The sequence below is a fragment of the Aedes aegypti genome, chromosome 1 (assembly GCF_002204515.2).
Source record: "Aedes aegypti strain LVP_AGWG chromosome 1, AaegL5.0 Primary Assembly, whole genome shotgun sequence".
NCBI classification, from domain to species: domain Eukaryota; kingdom Metazoa; phylum Arthropoda; class Insecta; order Diptera; family Culicidae; genus Aedes; species Aedes aegypti.
In genome coordinates, this window is record NC_035107.1 from 212921760 (window position 1) to 212942926 (window position 21167).

At 34.4% G+C, this 21167-nt stretch overlaps 1 protein-coding gene across 2 annotated transcripts in view; it reads left to right on the plus strand.

The window, feature by feature from the left end:
- Positions 1 to 21167, plus strand: part of LOC5576294 (general transcriptional corepressor trfA) — a 74428-nt gene that overhangs the window by 3112 nt on the left and 50149 nt on the right. Inside the window, exon 1 of one of the 2 annotated variants that reach the window (XM_001662535.2) lies at positions 8126 to 8527. The exons of the other annotated variant lie outside the window; for it this stretch is intronic. Coding sequence (XP_001662585.2) covers positions 8319 to 8527 — 209 coding nt within the window. The 5' untranslated portion in view covers positions 8126 to 8318. Of the gene's footprint in view, positions 1 to 8125; positions 8528 to 21167 lie in introns of those variants that run through there. 2 annotated transcript variants of the gene reach the window in all.

Genomic DNA, 21167 nt, shown 5'->3' on the forward strand with positions numbered 1-21167 from the left:
TCCAGGCATTTATCCAAGGATTACTATATAAATTCCTCAAAAAAAAAAAAAAAAAATCCACTTGCAATTTCTTCAGGGATTTCTACAGGAGTTCCGCCAAAGGTGATCCCTGTAGCTTCTGCCAGATAATTCTTCAAGGATCCTGCAAGCATTCATCCAAGAAAATTCCTCCATGGACATATACGGGTATTTCGACCCCAATTCTAACTAACTACTCGAAGATTCATTACCATCTTCTTCTTCTTCTTCTTTCTGGCATTACGTCCCCACTGGGACAGAGCCTGCTCCTCAGCTTAGTGTTCTTATGAGCACTTCCACAGTTATCAACTGAGAGCTTACTGTGCCAATGACCATTTTTGCATGTGTATATCGTGTGGCAGGTACGAAGATACTCTATGCCCTGGGAAGTCGAGAAAATTTCCAACCCGAAAAGATCCTCGACCGGTGGGATTCGAACCCACGACCCTCAGCTTGATCTTGCTGAATAGCTGCGCGTTTACCGCTACGGCTATCTGGGCCCCATTCATTACCATATTCTCCAGGAATTTCTTCAGGGATTCCAGATGTTCCAGACACAGGGTGTCCATCCATCCGGGAAATCCGGGAAAAGCGGGAAAAACCCGGAATAACAAATGTCCGGGAAAAATACGTGAAATATCCGGGAATTAGGAGAACACACCGGGAAACTCCTTGAGGGATTTCTTGAAGAATTTCAGGAGGACTTCCGGAAAAATCATCGAAAAATGACCTGAAGAATTGCAGCAGGATTTCTGGGAGAATCCTTAACAGATTACCGGACGAATTCCAGAAGGTTACACGGTAGAAACCTCGGAATATATTCTGAAGAAATTCATCGTGATTTTTGGAACAATTCGAGAAGATTTACGCAAGAATTGCAGTGGCATTTCCGAAAAAAAAAATCTCCGAAGGTTTTGTGGAGCTGCCCAGAAGTATTTCTTGAAGAATCCCAGATTTTTTTTTTAATCCTCAAAAGGCATCTTGAAGATTTTTAGCAGGATTTCTGGAAGAACTCCAGAGGAATAGGATATCCAGAAGAATCTCAAAAGTAATTCCAGAAAAGTCCGAATAAACGTTTTCAGCCGTATTCCCGAAGGATTTTATGAAGAGTATTCAAGAAACATCCTTAAGTACTCCAACAGAATTCCTTGAAAAATCATAGAAACATTTTCGGAAGATCTCCAGAGGAATTTTCGAAAGAATATTAGGGGTATTTCCGGAAAAACCGGTCAATTTCACGGACGAAAGATTTTTTTCCACAAAGTGTATGACTGCTTGTAACTTGAAGTTCGCTCCATGTCAAGTCAAACCAAAAAGTTATTTGGCATATTTCTTGCCAAATATGTTTTTTTTGAAATCATTGTAAGATTAATTAAGAACTCCGATAGGAGGATTTCTTTGGTTATTGATGATACTGATTTTTGATGAAGCCTTATCTCGATTACTAATTGGAGTAGTCCTTGATCTATAATAATGAGGCCCCTGAAGATATTATGTATGGATTTCTTCATATTTACAAATTTCTTGAATTATTCTTTTATAAATTCATGGCAAGCTCTCTGATGGATAAATAAATAACGAGGGCCTTTAGGTATTCTTAGACAGATTTTTTATTCACGCGATTCTTGGAAGATGCAATTTTCGATATATATCAAAAGTGTTAGTCAACTTCACTGCCCATAACTGCATATTTGTAATATTCGAGGCAAAAGTAAGGCATTGAGTAATTGGAACACCAAGTGTGTATTTTATGGTAGTATGGAAATAAACTAATATTTCTAAAATAAATGACAAGAAGTGCTTATTCCAGACTGAAATTTTGTACGGCTCATACAGCATATTAATTGAATAATCAGAAAATCAGTCTGATAGGAATTTCATTGCAACTACATTATAAGGCTCTCTATGTGACTGTTATGAGGTTACAATTACCAATGTGACAAAACAACTTGGTATTTTTTCGAATTTTCTAGAACAATATCACAGATGTCAGTAAGTTGATCGAAAGTGTTTATCATTTGATGGCTCTTCACGGTATTATCTCAAAATTTTCAAAAATGTCGAATGTGCCAAACATGCAGTTATGGGCAGTTCATAGGAGATCAACAAAATGTATTTGAGGATATAGTTTCTGTTAATCTCACTTTGGATCTAACATGAGTTTCACCAGGCAAATAATTTATCAAGGAAGGGCCTTACGCATATTTCCGAAGGCATTCTTACAATGCAATAGATTGACTATTGAACTTTGCCCTTTTGTGGAAATATATTCTACATTTGGATACACAGAGCAGAAATTTGTTCATATAATTTCGTATTCTCTCTGAACTTTCGATGAGTTCTAATGGGTAGACAGTAGAGTGATGCAAATTTTGAAATGTTTGCTCCCCTATGCTTAAACGATTTTAATTATGGTAAATAGCATCCTCCCAAAGTTTGAAGTGATTCGGAAGAAATTTGACTGCGCACACGCCATTTGAAGTTTATATGGAGATTACTATGGAAAACGCCAATCTTTTGTGTTCAGCCCTCTAACACGTCATCATAATATTTTAGGTAAAAGTGAACTCACTCATCTTATGTGAAAACTTCCCAGCTACAACTTTGCCAAAGACCACTTTTTGATTGGACCTCACGATAAATTGTTATTCTTCATCATAAAGTTGGTTTGCATGTAGCATGCTTCACCAACTGTTCGGCAGGCAACAGCGGTGCTCCTGGCGGGAAGCATAGATCAAAGTAATCCAGGCTACTATGTTCTACAGCAAAAAAGCAGTGTTGCTCTGAAAGTAATTGAATGATCATCTCAGCACGATTTGGACTTTGTTATCAATAATAACAAATAATCCTTACGTCCCATCGAAATGTGGTCTTCGGCAAAGTTGTAGCTGGGAAGTTTTCACATAGGATGAGTGTATTCACTTTAACCTAAAATATTATGATGACGTGTTAGAGGACTGAACACAAAAGATTGGCGTTTTCCATAGTAATCGCCATATTAACTTCAAATAGCGTGTGCACAACCAGATTTCTTCCGAATCACTTCAAATTTCGGAAGGATCATTTTCATCATAATTGACATCGTTTAAGCATAGGGGAGCAAAAACTTCAAAATTTGCATCAATCTAGTAGACAGTCTTTAGATATTCAAACAAATAGTTTATGGAGAAACTTTAAAGTAGATGGAGTACCGTGTACCTCTTAATTCCGCTCCTAAATGCTTATCTTCGACAGAAGTTTGCAAGTGATAGTCGAAAAACGCGTATCTGTCAAAGATAAGCATTTAGGAGCGGAATTAAAAGGTACACGGTACTCCATCTACTTTTAAGTTTCTCTATTGAGATTCTGCTCAGAGGATTCGAATACATACGAACATATCAAGTCCAAAGATCATTTTTGCCACCAGTTTGTTAATACTTTGGGCAACCGGGAATTAGAAAATTAGTTTTGAATGGACACCCTGCAGACATCCCCAAAGATCCCTTCATGGATGCCTCTAGGAATTCCTTATGAATATATCAGGAGTTTCTATAAAAAATACTGTGGAAATCTCTGGAGAAAATCTTGAAGGAATCCATGGACATATTTATGAAGTAAGCCTCTGAGAAGTTCCTGGAGTTATCCCTAATAACTGTTTTTTTGGGAAATTCCATGGATACCTGAAAACTTACTAGAGGAATTGCTTGAGAACTACTTAACGGTATCCTTTATAACAATATTGAAGCAATCCTTACAAGTGTTACTGGAAAAAATCCTGAAAAAATCTCTGTAGAAATCCAAATTCTTAGTGGAAACCCCATAGGAATTACTGGATAAATCCCTGAGGGAAATTCTGAGGACATCGCTGAATAAATCTCTGAAGAAATTTTTGAAGAATTTTGTGGGGAAAATATTGGAAGAATCTTTAGAGTATTTTTTGGAGAAATGTAGTGGAAGAAATCTTTGAGGAACCCCTTGCGATCTTCACGGAGGAATTATTGTAGAAGTTCGTAGAGAAATATCTGAAAGAATTTTTAAAGTAATCCCCGAAGAAGTTTCTGGTTTTAAGTAATATATACAGGAATCTCGGTAAACGCGCAGCTATTCAGCATGACCATGCTGAGGGTCGTGGGTTCGAATCCCGCTGGTCGAGGATCTTTTCGTAAAGAAAATTTTCTCGATTCCCAGGGCATAGAGTATCTCCGTACCTGCCACACGATATACACATGCAAAAATGGTCAATCGGCAAAGAAAGCTCTCAGTTAATAACTGTGGAAGTGCTCATAAGAACACTAATCTGAGAAGCCGGCTTTGTCCCAGTTGGGACGTAACGCCAGAAAGAAGAAGAAGATAAAGGAATCTCTGGAGAAACAACTGGAGGGATTTCTGAAAAAAAAAAATCCAAACTACCTTTGCAAATATTTATGGGGGGTTCTCGACAAATCCCCAAACAAATCTAAGAAGGAATTACTGGTTGATGTTGGAGATGTTTTTAAAGAATATCTGTAGGATTATATCCTGACAGGATCTTGCAAGACATTTTTGTAGGTATTTTTGAGGAGTTCCTGGAGAAAAGCATGAGAAGAATGCCTGAAGAAATACAAAAAAAACATCCAGGAGATATTGCTAGAGAAATTTCTAGAAGAAGTCTGCCCTCCCCTTGGTTATGCGACCTTGCCGCGATGGGAGGGCATAATCCATTAGCCCATATGATGGAAACCAAAGGCGTAACCTGTAGTGGTGGTATCACATTTTGGCATTTTTTGCTTAAAGCCGCGTCATAGTTCATATGGCATAGACGCAATAATATCTCGGATGTGATCCAACGGACATTCTGCGTTATTGATAGAATTGATGCCCATTTCAAATAATTAATCTATTCGAAGTGGACATTAATACTATTGGTGACGTTTGCCTTTTGCTAACCAGAATGATCCGTAGCCACTCTTACTATTAGCTAGCTAGATACATCGTTATCATATACGACGTAGGGAATACTTAGGAACTCTTAGGAAAATGACTAGTAGATTCACTGAGTAGAAATAAGTGGCGACAATCTTATTTTAATATGGTTTTTACATTCCCATAAAAAGAAATACCTCTTTGGTAACAAGGGTATAAATAATCTAATTCCAGCTTCATTTTCGCAAAATTTACAAGTAGAAAGTAGGTGTTGTGAAGCATTGCATTTGCCACCGAAAAGTGAATCTTGTAGGAGACTGTAATAGAAGCCTAAGGTAACTTTACTCTTAAATATTCACTATAAAAATGACTATGGAAAGTAAGACGCTGAGATCGATCATTAGGGTACACTTGCTAGTTTCGAAAAATTGTTGAACAGACAAGGAAAGCGACTTTTTTCTTTAAGGATATATGAACGTAATGACCAATAAATACTTTTAACAACAAATAATGAAATTAACTAGAACTACTACTAAACAGCCTATTTTTGTTAAGACTTGACGACAATTGACATTTAAGACTCTAATCTTACGTAAAAGACAGGAGTAATCAGAATAGCACTTGAATGACAAATTATTCAAAACCATTTCGACTAGACAGTATTAGTAATGACACTACTACACTACTATTTCAAACAAATTCTGATGGAGCAGCTGCTTTTCACAATGCTTCCTTTTCTCAGAAGCAAGGGAATATGGGTATTTTTCAAAGACTATCACGTCACAATACTAATAAAAAACAGTGTTCATGTGGGCACCATAGCCTAGTCCTAGAGTATTGGTCCTGGTAGAGGGGAAACTAGGCAAAAGCCAGACCGAGGGTTCAGCCTTGACAAGTTAAGCTGTCAGGCAGCTCCAACTGAATACCATACAAAAAAAAAATCTGGAAGAAGTCTTGTAGAAAATGTTGGAGAAGTTCCTGGAATAATTGCCGTAGAAATGCCTGGAGGAATTCCCGGAGCGTTCACTGGAAGAATATTTGACAAATCGTTGGAGGAATCATTGGATAAATTCCTAGAAGAATCCCTCCAGCATCCAATCAATATCAAAATCAATATCTTAACTACGTCAAACAAAAGTCATTAAAGTTTAAATTTAAATTGAATTGAATTGGCTGTTTAAAATGCTAAATTTGGCTGTTTCAGCCAGCTTGCATGCAAGTTTGCCAACTTGTATGGCAATTAATTGGGCCTCAGAACTCAATACTTATCAACAAAGTTCATACTACTATCGATGCTCAAAAGTTATTTTTTGTTGGTTTAGAAAAGTATTGTGTATTGCCATATAAGAGAAACGAAGAATTTTGTATGGAGACTGCAAGCATGTTTAAAAAAATCGATTTAATCTAAATTTAGTCGTGCAAATTTCAACCAAATTACATCTGAAATTAAATTTTAAGTCCTATTTTGCTTGCTTGGTAGATTAGGCCACATATATTTTTGATAAATCATTGTTTAAATTTTAAGTTAATATCAATGAAATCAGAGTTTTATGCAACTTTGAGACGGGCAAAAATTTCATTTTTGCTACGCTGTGTTATTATTATTAGTTTTGAATCAAGTCAAGAGTTCAATCCATTCAATAGAACGTGCTGATTTTTTACCGTGCATTAAATTAGGCCGGAACAAATTTGAAATTTTACTTTTGTCTCCCCCTCCTTCAAATTTTTCAAAAAGTCAGAAGGGGAAAATAAATAAATTATCTTATTTTCAGTGTTGATTTTCATTATTTTTCGTGTTTTTTGCTAGTTTTGTTATTCGTCTTTACTGTATTACATGAGATAACATGTGTTAATGGATTACAAGTCCTCAATTTGTTTGTTTTACTGTAACAGTGTGGCCTATGAAAATAGATTTTTATGATTTATATGAATTCTTCTTCTTCTTGGCATTACGTCCCCACTGGAACAGAGCATGCTTCTCAGCTTAGCTTAGTGTTCTTATGAGCACTTCCACAGTTGTTAACTGAGAGCTTTTAGTGCCAAAGTTGCCATTTTCGCATTCGTAAGTATATCATGCGGCAGGTACGATGACCTTTAACGCCCAAGAAAGGCAAGGAAATTTCCATAACGAAAAGACCGGGAATATAACATATATGTTAGACCAAATTGAAATAATCTAAATATGATTTCAAGTTGTATATACAGTGACTCAATCTCATTTTCGTACGGGGCACTGTTTTCATATCAAGTTGTTATAAATCTATTAAATGGTGCATGGACTTCGATATACTTTATCAATAATGAAGGTTATAGGTGTCATCTATTGTTTGGCAATGACAAACTGTATTCATTTGCTTAAATCTTTAGAATAATGGAAAAGTATTGAGATTGTGTCTATAATTGACCCAATTCCATATTCGTACACCTAGCAAAAAAGAAATATACAGCATTCAAAACTAATTTTTAATGGACTAGATGATTACTTAAGCTCTTCGTTGTGTTGTTCAGATGCAGTAGAATACATTTGGAAAATTTAAAAGCGGACATATTTGAAACTTAAGTAAATTTAAGAAAAATACCAGTTTTCCCATGTTTTTTGCTAAAATATTCTGTAAGTCGAACAATAAATTGCATTTTTTTCAACATCACTTCCTTAAGAATGATAACTGCGAATATTGCACAAGTTTCAAAAAATTATAATCAGTTTTAGAGTAGCTAGGAGTGGATATCGACAACTTATACTTTTGAATCTTAGGTAGTATAACATTTATAACAAATCCAAAACCAAAAATTTTAGTTAATTTCTTTATGTTTGGCTCCTAAATGTATCTACATAATCCATACTTAATGTTCCTATCAAAACATTGCGTAATTATCATTTTTAATTTACATTTTACTACCAAACATGATTATAGAGATTTAAAGAATAAATATTATTGCCATAACCGCAACACAAACGTTTTTTAAAATGATGAAAACAACAGGATATAATTTATTAAATAGTATATCAATGCTCTCTGCTCATTCAAGTTATTCAAGTCCCCCCCCTTGACACATTTTGGTGTAAGATGACAAAAGAAGATTTTAAGATTTGTTCCGGCCTTACTGAGCTTATCGTGCCTCTCAACTATGTTGTGCAGGCGTATTGATGTGTTAATCGTTTCAATGCAGATGTGCACTCAGTTGACGGCGCAACGTACATTTTTTTCTTCTAATCAGTCTTTTCTCGTCTGCCGAGTCGTGTGCATCGTTCTTTCCGCTTTTTTCCTGATTTCCCTCAGTGTGTCTTTGCTTAATAGATTTTTTTTTAATAATTAACAAACTGTGAAAAATTGCTCCAATTGACAAAACTAGTGTTGAGAGTTTTTCAAATTGGTCCTTTGAGTGGTGAATACTTGTTGATTTGAGTGCCGTGTAAAATGACGACCGGTAGTACTGTCAATGCGGATGACGCCAGCGCCACTTTCGTCAGTCGTGTCCAGCCGGGACGCATAAGGTTGACCCTGTGGGATCCTCTGTTTGATGACCATGTGGTTGGCCAAATCGCACAGCTGGTCGGTGTAGTAAAAAATTTCTATCGACCGCAGCACAACCCCCAGTGGGTTTTTGTTCAGTATGAAGATGCGAGGTGAGTGCGAGAAACGACGACGTTTTGAGTAGAGCTTATCGGATAAAACTTCTACAAGTAGGTAAATAAATAGAAGGGAAACTTGTGCTCTGGATAGAAAAAATCGCAAAAAGTGTATGTATTTTAATCATCGCAATGTGTTCACTGTGTTTAGGTTGGAGAATAGAATGCAGTGAACACATTTTTCTGTAAATTTTCTTGATAATGAACGAAAAAAATGCTTTTCAAAATTCTGAAATCAATGACGGATCCTGCCCCTTAACGATGAAGTAGGTATATGACCAAGTAGTAATCGTCATGCTGTTTTAGCACTTTTCTCTGGATGCATTTTAAGCAGAAGTGGCAATAGCTTGTGCACTCAATGCAGGAATGAAACACGATACGATTTGCACTGGTTGCATTTCGTCTTCATCGTAGGAAAAAAGTAAACCATACAAGATACAAGCCAACATGTTGCCGTGTCCAAGAGTAGACAACAAAACAAATTTAATTGTTTAATGATTTGAAATTCTAATATTCTAATAAGTACATACACAAATAAAAGGGGTAACATGTTTATGCTGATTGTGCATTATGCAAGGCATTAGCAAAAAAAAAACCCATAACTTAAAAGGGCGGGACCCGTCATTGATTTTAGAATATCCAAAAACCGTTTTTCCGTTCAAAATAAAGAAAATTTACTGGGAAATGTGTTCACTGTATTCTATTCTTCAACCGAAACACGGTGAAGACATTTTCATCGAATAATTTTCAGTTTTGAACAGGAAAACTGCTTTTGAAGTTTCGATGATTTTGATGATGGAGCACTGCTGTTGATTTATGCAGAAATGTTCGCCTTAACAAATTTTATTTTAAATATCGATTACCTAGATATGCAGTTCAACGAATATTTGGTTACAGAAGACTTAATTTTAAATTACTGCGAAAAAATATTAAATTATTTATTATGGGAGAAATTTAAATTGTTAATGTTCCATTAAAACATATACAATATAATTCAAGTGTTTATCATCAAATAACAGGGTGTCTACTACCAGAAAAAGAATGCATGATTTTCAGAATTATTCAAATTTTGAAAAACTGGAAGACTGATTTTAAGAAAGTAATCTGGAATTCAAACAACGTTCAATTTAAAATAACGAAACAATCAATTTGTCGATGTTAGGGCTAGTAGCAGATGCTTTTTAGAGACTTGGTCTTCATTTTAATGTAATTATCTAAAAAGTCCCTATTTTTGCTGAATGGTCTGTAAATTCTTTATTTTTCCATGTTTTGCTTGCAAAGAAACTTTCAGAGACTGTTACGAGACTTTTCACCTAATCTTCAAAAATTTCATCTCAGATTTCTCGAGGGAAAGCTTCAGGAATTATCCTAGTAATTTAGATTGTACCCCGTTTGGCATAAGCAAGGCTGGTAGCGAGTCACTTTTTAGTGACTTGGTCACTTTTTTGAGGCCAGTCACTTTAAAGTCTCTTTTTTGAAGCAATTTCAACTAAAGTCACTTTTTTCGTCAAAAAGTCACTTTTTTCAACTATTTTGAGCTAATTTTTGGGAGAAAATTTTAAATCGGCCTTCTTAATTTAGGCTAAGTTTTAAGTTAGCAGGGTGTCTACTACTTAAAAAATCCTGAAAAACCTGGAATTATCAGGGAATTTTATTCAACCTGGAAAAAACCTGAAATTATAGGATTTCGGCCATACGCAGGGAAAATACTTCGAACCAGTAATTATTATGGCAGAATGTGTCCTTTTTGTAACACAAAATTTCTTCAATCAAAAAAAAAAAAAAAAAAAAAAAATTCGGCTGCGCCGCTGTTATAACTTGACTATTCAGTCAATTCATTTTAAGTTATTTTTAATATTCCGAATAAAACTTGTTTAAACAAGGAAGTAGGACTCAGGATTGCTAAAATGGGAAAGGCAAGTACGATTTCCAGTTCTAGTTGGGTATCTTTCATTAGCATATGAAATAAATAATATTTGTAGGAAAAGATTAAAGCTTACAACAGATACGAAAAAATGGTATATTTTCAGGTAAGCAGATATTTTTTAAAGGCTTGGATACTATTTAAATGCATATTTCTAAAAAGTGTTCATTTTTAGTTAAGGTTTCTAAAGACATAATCAATATGGTATCTAAAGTCACTTTTTTGCCTTAACCCTCTCATTCTCATGGTAGCTCCAGACTTACTAGGGTTCTCCAACTCGATATCGAGATACGAAATATCGAGTAAGGGAGAGTTAACTGTAAAACTATTGGTAAGCAATCAGTTTACTATTGTGAAACATCCAACAAATTTTTGAACTGATTTTGCAAAAAATTGACCCTATTAAATATTGTTTTTTGAATACTTTTTATAAAAACGCTTTTTCATAAAGAAACTGTCGATTAAAGTCGTCGGAAATAGATGGTTAATCTGCTTGCAATGAATTCTGGTGCAACATTCTAGAGGCTCCAGACAAACCTTCAGATACTATTACGTAACTATTTATCCAGAGAAGGAATACTTTCAAGAACTCCACCAGGAATGCCACCAGCAATTTTTTAATAGAAGCTTAGAGGAATTTCTTCTTAATTTGGTACTAAAATTTTTTAGAGCATTCCTACGCTACTAGCTCCAGTAATTTGCACAGAGATTACTCTCATTATTTCCTCCAGATTACTGATTCTTTCACAGATTTCTTCAATCGCTACTTCTAGGATTATTCCCGCAGGCTCTACAGAAGTTTTTCTCAAAGGTTTAGTACAGAGTTTTCGAAAAAAAAAAATCGACATTTTTACAAGAAACCCTACAATAATTTCTACACCTTTTTCATTTAATCCAGGCCTTTTTATAAGAATTCTCTCAAAAATTCATCCATAATTACTAAAAACTTACTTAAGGTATTATTGGATAAAATCTTTTCCAAGAATTGCTCGATGAATTGCATCTGGGATTCCTCATTAGATTCCTCTAGAAATTTCTCCAGCATTCCTTCAAAATATTATTACGCCGGCTCAAGCACTTCACTGATATTTTTTTCAAATACAGTTTCCAAACCTCCATAGATTCTTTAAAATTTAATTCAAGCTTCTACACTAGTTAATACTACAGCAATTATTACAGTTATTGCTCCGACCATTGATGGATAAATATGTTTTTATTATCATAGCGATTTATCAAGAAATATATTCATCAAGAATTCGAGAGATCTTTCAGTGATCCTCGTAGGTATTCATCATTATAACTCACACAAGTTTAATCAGAAATTACACTAGGTTTTTTTTTAGAAATTCCACGCGGATTTTTCAAAATTTTTCACAAAAAAATATGAATTTTTTTCTTGATATTTCCCTGAAGACAACCCGACTAGTGGATTACAAAAGGGTTAGTCATCGCATTTTCTCTAACAAAATATGTTATAATTTTGGCGGGTTGTAGTTAAAATAACAAAAATTAGAACACAATTTCTTCCACACTATACTAAATTGAAACAAAATCTGTCATAATTTAAGCAAAAATATTACACATTATGTTTCAAATCAAATAGAAATATAACTTGTTTTGTTATATTCCATTACTGAATTATTACAAAATTTGTTATTTTCTTTCCTATCAATTTTTTTTTTATAACAAACCGTGGATTAATTCAGTTTTAAATTAAAATAGCTTTTGTTATAACTGATTTTGTTTTAATTGTCTTATAATTACTTCCATCAACTCAAAGTGCTTCTAACAAAAAAAAAAAATATTTGTAACAACTCTTGATATAATTTTGTTGTTATCCACTGGTCGGGAATCCAGGATGAGTAACTGGAAAAATTGTTTGAAGATTTACTTGGCTTTTTTTATTTGGAGCAGGTCCTAGGGAAATCAATGAAAGAATCAATTGATAAATTTCCGGGGAACTTGGGACTTCCTTGAAAAATGTCTGAGACGATCTTTGGAGCAGTTCTTAATGGAATCATCGAAATAATTTCTTTACCATGATAAAGAACCAACCACTATAATGATTTTTTGAGCTAAAACCATGGCTCGCATCAAGAAAATTGTAGAAAACCATCCGTGATAAATGTAGGAGAGTATTTTAATGAAACAACGTGGTCTTTCTTAAAAAAAAAAAAAAAAAAAAAAAAAAACAGATTGAATTCATGAAGGTGTATAAACGATTCTTAGAAGAATTACATAAAAAGTTCGTAAAAATCACAAAAAAAACTCCTGAAGAGGTCTTCGGAGTAATAAGAAATTTACGGCAAAACGAAAAGTTACTTGTTGTTATTTCACGAGGAAGTCTTAGAATGTGAATACCTTCCATTAAACTTACTGAAGGAAAATTTCATTCTTATTCGGCGTTTAAAGGACGCGGTATAAGCAGTATTTCAATCAAATTCGATCTTCTGTCATCATTTTTTATTTGAAATATTGATTAGTGCATAAAAATGTTGACCTTATTAGGTAAAAGAGCTGGAATTTAAATGGAAACGTGAAATGACAAAAATTTCAATTTTACAAATGTTCAAAATTCTTATTAAAATACTTTGGTAATATAAAAGACACAACATTTTTAAAAGATTGAAAATCTACTAAAAAAGGATTATTTACGTAAATATAAACTACCCTGTTTGAAAAAATTCTAGGCGATATCTTGTAATTTTGGAAGCACAATAAAAATGTCCAAATATGGTACTCAACTACACGCTCAAAAAAGCGTTCTGGAAAACGTGAACTGTCAAAAATACACCATGAACTACCATGATTGGTCTCGTATACATGATCTAGTTCACGGTGTATTTTTGTTGTTGATGAGTTCACGCCTGTTGTTCACGGATACGAGAACGGATTTTTTTCTGTGTACACCTACTACCAGCAGAAGATCATATGGAATATTCCCAATCATAATTGATATTGATCGTAAAACAGTATACTAGAATTGAAATAAAATTACAGCTTGCTTTTCAAGTCACTTTTAGTCACTTTTTCAAGAATCGAAAGTCACTTTTTAGTCACTTATTTCTCAAATTTGGTAACTAAAATTACTTTTTTCGGTACCAATTCTTGCTACCAGCCCTGCATAAGGTCGTTTGGCATAAGGTCGTTCGGCATAATGTCCGTTTGGAATAATGTCCGTTTGGCATAATGGTCATTTGGCATAATGATTGTCTTAAAATAAATATCGGCATTTTTTAAGCTTTTACCGAGATCATCACCACCGAGCCCATACAAACAATTTTGGTAGGTTCTAAACAAGTGTGGTGTTCGTTCAGGGATTTTCCAAGCTAATAGTTTCAAAAATTGTTGTAACATTAAAGAGCATTACTCAATAAAACTCGTGACAAACAAGTCTCTATATCTCAGAACATAGAGTATCTTTGAGCTTGTTGCGATATACATATTTGAAAACATTAAATTGGCAAAGAAAGTTCGCAGTTATTCATCAAGGGAACACTCATAGAATATTTCGCTGCAGATCAAGCTCTGTCCCAGTTTGGACGTAACACTCGATGATAATTACTTGATAAAATAATGGATTTTTTTTGCAAAATACCAAAAGCTCTAATCCAAAGATCTATCAATGCGACTTAATGCAAAAATAGCCTATATACGTGAGTAGATTATTTTTCGTTTAAAATGTTTAAGGCTCTAACGCAAAAAAAAAATCTTTTCACAGTATAGCTCAAATAAACAACACATCTTTAGAAGAAATTTTTTGTGGCAAAACTTTTCAACGGTTCAATTTAAATTCTAATTTTGGAAATGTACAAAACACCGTCTATTATCGAGAGAAGGGAAAATTTGTGATTGAAATAGGGGGAGATCCCCCAGTGCCGGACAGCACCCAATACCGGACAAAGTCGAAAGATTGAGAAATCGTGGTCCAATCAAGATGGTGTATTAGTAGAAAAGAAAGCTTTTATGTAGACTAATGTTTGCGTAGAATAACACATCCTTGAAATATGCATGCCTTTTTAAAAAAGTAGAAAGGTTTGAAAATCTATAAAAAATTGACGTATTCTCTTAATTTTGAGCCTATTTAGTAATTATTTTGAATACGAAAAAAATACTTTGGATCACGCAAGCATGATCGAACATAATCCTTATTTGATAGTATGAATGTATTTTGTACCATAATTGAACTAAATATGGACAAATTACAATTTTCGTTAAGCACCTCCTGTCCCTCAGTTTCGGACAGCTTGATTTGTTATATGATATCTTTGTAATTATTGCGTCAGAGTCTCAAAAAACTTTCATTTTTCATGGGTTCCGTCGATCATGGTATCAAACATGCAATAAAATTAAGAAGAATGAACATTCAGAACAACATCGTAAAATGTGCTATTTCTCATAATATATGGAAGAGGTTTTTGATAGGCATCTTGCAAACTAAGAAAGACTCAAATTATTCTTGTAAATGTTGCAAATGCATTGAATTGGTAATTATAAACTATTCCTATAGTGTTCACATTCAATTATGTTCAAATTTACAGAATTCGAGGCATTTCCAGATCGTGTCCGGTATTGGGTGCCACCTTTCAAGATCGATCAATTTGGTGCTAAAATACATCATCAAAATGCATTGTCAAAATTCATATTTATATTTTCAAATTTATTTTTGTACACAATAAATATGATAATATTTATCATAAATGGGTAACACGAGCCCACAAAATCAATAGTTTTCGAATTATGAATTTAGTGGCTTAAGTGTCCGGTACTGGGGGATCTCCCCCTAATATTTTTTCCAGCATGTCTCGGAAGGAGACCACGCGTTTGCCCCAAAATAAGTATATGTTGAATATTGGCGGATTCTAGAGTAATTATCATTCTAACAACACATCTCGCAAGAATTGATAAAGCAGCAAAAAATAAAAATGGTTAACATTAAGCTTTACTAAACAATAAAATTTAACAGTATAAATATAAAGCCTATTTTTAAAAGAAGGCAACATTTAAGATTAAACCAATAGAAGAATGGACGCCAAAAATTATTGCGGCATAATAAAACGAAAAGACATAAAAAAGTGCGTGCAGAATCATTGAAATGATTGTGCTACTTTTCCCCTAATGACTGATTTCCCCGAAAAGTGTTGACGATAAAGAACGATAAACAGTCAAAAGAAGGAAGTATTCTGTCATTCTCGGCTACACATGTTGGCAAAAATGCTGAGGACGGTAAAACTCAAAAGAACCGCCAATTAAATAAAGAAGCGTGCATATTAAATAGTTAGTTCGTTCACCACCCTGAAATGCAGAAAGTTACGACAATTATGAGTGCTAAAAATTTTTCGGGGAAGTGGGCTAGTCGGGGAAACGGGATATTCGGGGAAACGGGATATTCGGGGAACTGGCGTTCGGGGAAAAGTAGCTCAACCCATCGAAGTAACTGCAGTAATCGATTTCTCTTTTCGCTGATAATTTGAGCAGATCAATGTTATCAATTGCCGCCCTTTTGTCAGTTAGAAACAAAAAAATACTTAAAAAATGTAGCTCCAAAGCACAGTCTATGCATAAAAGAAGGAGAAACTTGTTGAAATTTTAAATCAACAGTTTTCATAACTATAATTATGGTTACATCATATTTAGAAAAAAATAGTACAATTAAAATAAGGGCAAATTTGTGCTAAATATATAAAAATCTTTAGTGCAAAATTTGTTCCAATCGCGAAACTCAAAAGAAGAATAAATATTTGAAAGAAGGATAAATAATAAAATACTATTGGCAATAACTTTCCTAATATGCTTAAATTTATTCAAAAGCGAATGATTATTGAATAAAAAGTCATTTTGTATCAATTGACTCCAAAACAAGCCTGATGTCGTCAGAAAGATTCAATACAAACGTAAAAATGAGAAATTCTTGGTTTCAGACTCATTATGCCAAACGACTTTATGCCAAATGACCTACCACCAGTAATTTCTTCAGTGATTTCATCTGGAATACTTTTAGGGGCTCCTACAGGAATATCTCCAGAAATGTTTCTAGAGATTCCTCTACCAATTCGCCCATATAATCTTTCGGTGATTTTTCAAAGATTATCTTGAGAAATTTCTCCAAAATTTGCTGCAGGAAATTCTCGAGCACTTCAACGTTACCTTCTTTTTCTTCTTTCTGGCGTTATGTCCCAACTTGGACAAAGCCTGCTCAGATTAGTGTTCTTATGAGCACTTTCTTTGCCGATTGACCATTTTTGCATGTGTATATCGTGTGGCAGGTACGAAGATACTCTATGCCCTGGGAATCGAGAAAATTTCCTTTACGAAAAGATCCTCGACCAGCGGGATTCGAACCCACGTCCCTCAGCGTTACCTATCTTTAGTCAATTACTCAGGGATTGCTGTGAAAATTTTTACATACACTATCGTAGGACTTCTTCCAGATATTTTTCCACTATTTCTTCAACTGAATTTTCCAGTTGTTCCTCTAGGAGATCTTCCAAGGATTTTTACATTTTTTTTTCAAGAAAATCCGCAAAGATTAATTCCACAATTTTTGGAAAAAGTTGTTCAGAGATTAAAAAAACGACAAGAATTTCTACGTCATTTCATCCACTGTAACTCCAAAGAATTTCTACAAAAATCGCCGAAGGGTTCTTTGAGAAAATCTATTATAAACTTTTCGAAGAATTCTTTAAACTCGATCCTGTGCTTCATCATTGAGTTCCTGTCTATGTTTTTCTAGCCATTTCTCCAGAATTTCATCGAAGAATTACAACTGCAGTTCTTCCAAACATTTCACAAGAAATCCCATGGAATATGCAAAAGTTTTTTAAGGGTTCCATACTAATTAACACTGCAGCATTTTTCCGGAAAATCCTACTACACATTTTTTAAGGGATTCTGTCCGATACTTTTCATGGAGTTCCTTCCGAAAATGCTACAAGATACCTACTATCCTTAGTTTTGACTGATTGGTTTTGTTTTCAATCACCATAACAATTTAACTACAAACTCTTCTACAATTTACCCAGGGTCTATGAGTTCTTCTAGTAATTCTTATTTATCAAGAGTGACTTAAAACATACACAAGGTTACTTATCTGAGTAGTTCCTGGATATATCCTTGGAGGAAGTCCTAGTTAAGATCTTAAAGAAATTCTGAAGGACAATTTTCAAAAAATCTCTGGAGGCATCTTTGGAGAAACTCAATTTTTGAAGAAGTCTTTGAGGATGTCCTATTGAAATCGATGGAAGAATCTTTTGATAAAATCCTGGAGGACTTGGGGATTTCTTAAAAAAAAATGAAAGAATCTTTGAAGAAGTTCATTATTTTCTAAGATTATATCTTGCAAAAACCAGGTTGTGTTCTCGTGATATCCAAAACAAAATTCTTTGATGAATTTCTTAGGAAATGTATCGAAGGAATTCCATGGGAAATTATCACTAAATGTACTCCTGAAGAAATTTAAGAATCTGAATCTTTGGGCAATCCTCTACACACTTAATTTGTTTCGCCGAGGCCGGTAAAAATAATCGCCGAGAACCCAACAGCTGAGATTTCGGCGAAAATCTCGGTAAAAGTTAAAAGTGTGCCGATTGTTCTGTAAAATGTTAAATGTTAAATCGACGAAGAGATCGGTAGTCCATTGCCGAAAATCTCGGCACACTTTTACCAAAATTCGCCAAATGATTATTTTTCGATTGGAAGAAGAACAAGAAGAAAAAGCAACTCATAATTTTTAATATTAAAGACAAATTTATTGAAACTAGATGTTTTATTGCGTTAAAAAAGTATATACCGCCATTGTAAACATCTCACTTTTTATTCAATATGAGGAATGTTGGGCTTTTCCGTTTGAAGCGAATACGACACGACTACTTTCGCTGCGCACTTTCATTGTGAAGAGTAGAAGATCCAGGGAATATTCCTAAAAATGTAAAAAGGCTTTAATTATTGCTGAATCGAATGAATGATTAATTTATAGGAAAAATTATATGCCATAATACAATAAATTATGTAAATACTTACATGTAGGCGTTCTTCCGAAGAACGTTTCAACACAATCCGAGCACATGTTGATAACTGCAGCTCTGTTTTTTTTCGGTTTTGACAGATGCGTTTTGACGAAATTCAGTAAAAAATATGTTTGCTGATTTTTGTGGCAAAACAGATTACCGAGTCTCAGTAATTTATGTAAACTACCGATTTTCGTTGATTTTCATCTTTCAATGTCGCTCATCTGTCAAATATGAACGAGATTTTAGTAAAAATATGTTTTACCGACTGAATTCGTCGTTTAAGTTGAAAATGATAAACCCATCTGAACAGATTATTCCGATCAGTTGTTGATTGATTACATTGTTGATTCGGTTGCATAAGATTCGATACAGGGTTGCCAGATATTCAAGTTAAGCCAATATAGGGTATTGTAAATAAGTGCAAACTATATATGCATGTAAGTAAACATTTTTTTCAGACTTTGTTTTGACCGTCAGGCTAAAGCAGGCTAATAGTGGCTTTCTCTGCATTTTATAGTATTAGTTTCAAACTATTGGATGTGCAAGTTTAAGACTGCGGAAATGTGCGCAACCTAATGATTTTTAGTGTCAAAAAGGAGCAAAATTTGATATAAAACCCTCAATAACTCGAAAAGTATGAGAGATACAGGGTGACCACCGAACCGGGAAAAACGGGTAAAGCGGGAAAAAGACGGGAAAAAGCGGGAATTCGAGATGGTCACCGGGAAAATCCTTTTGAACAAACATTTTCAAGCTATAAATCTACAATCCAGAAATTATGGAAAATCATTATGTTTGAATATTGTATTATTAGTGTTTGTAAATTTAAGCAAGTAACTTTTATTGGAGTACTTTATTTTTTTTTCTATTTTGTTACACTATGCGTCTTATTAGGCTCAAGAAGATGATCAATATGATCAGCTACTTTTCCGGACGCAAAAAAACAACGCTGAAAAGAGCTACTTTTCAACGCTGTAAACGGTACTTTTCAGTTCTGTTTAGGAAGTTGTCAATTATTTATCTAAATCTCTATTTAGTCTCTGTATATCGTGGTATATCTTTCAGACTTGATCAACTAGGTTCGTATTTTGAATCCATATTGAGCTATCAGTTTCAAGCGGCCCCTGTGATCAATTTTGATTTGGAAGCGAATCGTCCAATAAACAAAAAGGTGGCTGTTGAATCATTGCTAAAGTGTCCGGAACATTACCTCGTGGTCCTACATGGTTCGTGTATCAGGTTTGGCACATGAGAAATGAATGAATAGTCGGAAATTACTTGCGGTATTATACCTGGTAATTTCTTAGGGGTCCAGATAGCCGTAGCGATAAACGCGCAGCTATTCAGCATGACCAACCTGAGGGTCGTGGGTTCGAATCCCACCGGTCGAGGATCTTTTCGGGTTGGAAATTTTCTCGACTTCCCAGGGCATAGAGTATCTTCGTACCTGCCACACGATATACACATGCAAAAATGGTCATTGGAAAGGAAACTCTCACTGAATAACTGTGAAAGTGCTCAAAAGAACACTAAGCTGAGAACAAGGCTCTGTCCTAGTGGGGACATAACGCCAGAAAGAAGAAGAAGATCTTACCTGGTCTGTCTTTGAATTCAGAATATAGTTCGGTCAGTAAGTTGAAGTTCGTCAAGCCTCTTTGGATAAATGTATGACTCGTGGTGAAAAAATCATCATTTTACAACTTGTTGCATACAAAGCTATTGAGTCTTTTCACTTCTGTCATGGATAATATTGTTTGAACTTTTTCCTAACTGTTTTGAATCAAAGTTCAGTAATTCTTTCAGAAGATTTTGGCATTGAAATGTGTTGGCAAATTACCTTCAGTTACTGAATATTTATACCACAATTGAGTCGAATATATATTCTTGAAAAAATCCTTCATTTACTAAAGTATTATTCATAAAAGTATTAGAGTCATTCTTTAACAAATCGACAAAGCGTTAAACAAATAAGATACAGATACGTGCTGCTACACGTATGGCTTTTGTTTCATTTTCACCTTCAATTAATTTGCTTTAAAGAACCCTTCATTCTCATGGAAAAAAAATGAAAGATAAAAATTGAATTGAAGGCATTATCAGCAAAATTAAGTATAATTAACAAAATAAAAAACCGGGAAAAAAGCGGGAATTTCAAAATGGAAATTTGGCGGCCACCCTGGAGATAAAAATACGCTCTGTTCGAGAAAGTTATGCGTTTTTACAAGTAACAAATAACACTAGAACAATTGAAAATTGAACAAAATCATCCTACCATGTTATGAGGGATGGTACACAAATTATGTCACGCTAAATTTCAACTTTTTCGACCCCCCCCCCTTTGTCACACTTTTTGTGTGAGTCCTCCGAAAATTTTGTAAGGCTTGTCACACTTGGCTCGACCACCTCCCACCCCCCCCCCCCCCCTTGGAGCGTGACATAATTTGTGCATGACCCCTGATGAAAAAAGTGATTTTTGGGAGCGTTCCACGAAAAACTCCACAAATGTAAATGAAAATCAAAAGATATGCATATGGTGTCTTCAGCAAAGTTGTTTCTTTTAATATGACCTACAACTTTCCCGAATAAACTTTATTTTTAAATTCATAAATACGAAAAATAAAATTTCGTTCTCACTTTTAGGTGGATTAATCACCAAATTGACACTTTCATAAAATAGCGAATATTTTATGGAAAACCTTTCCCG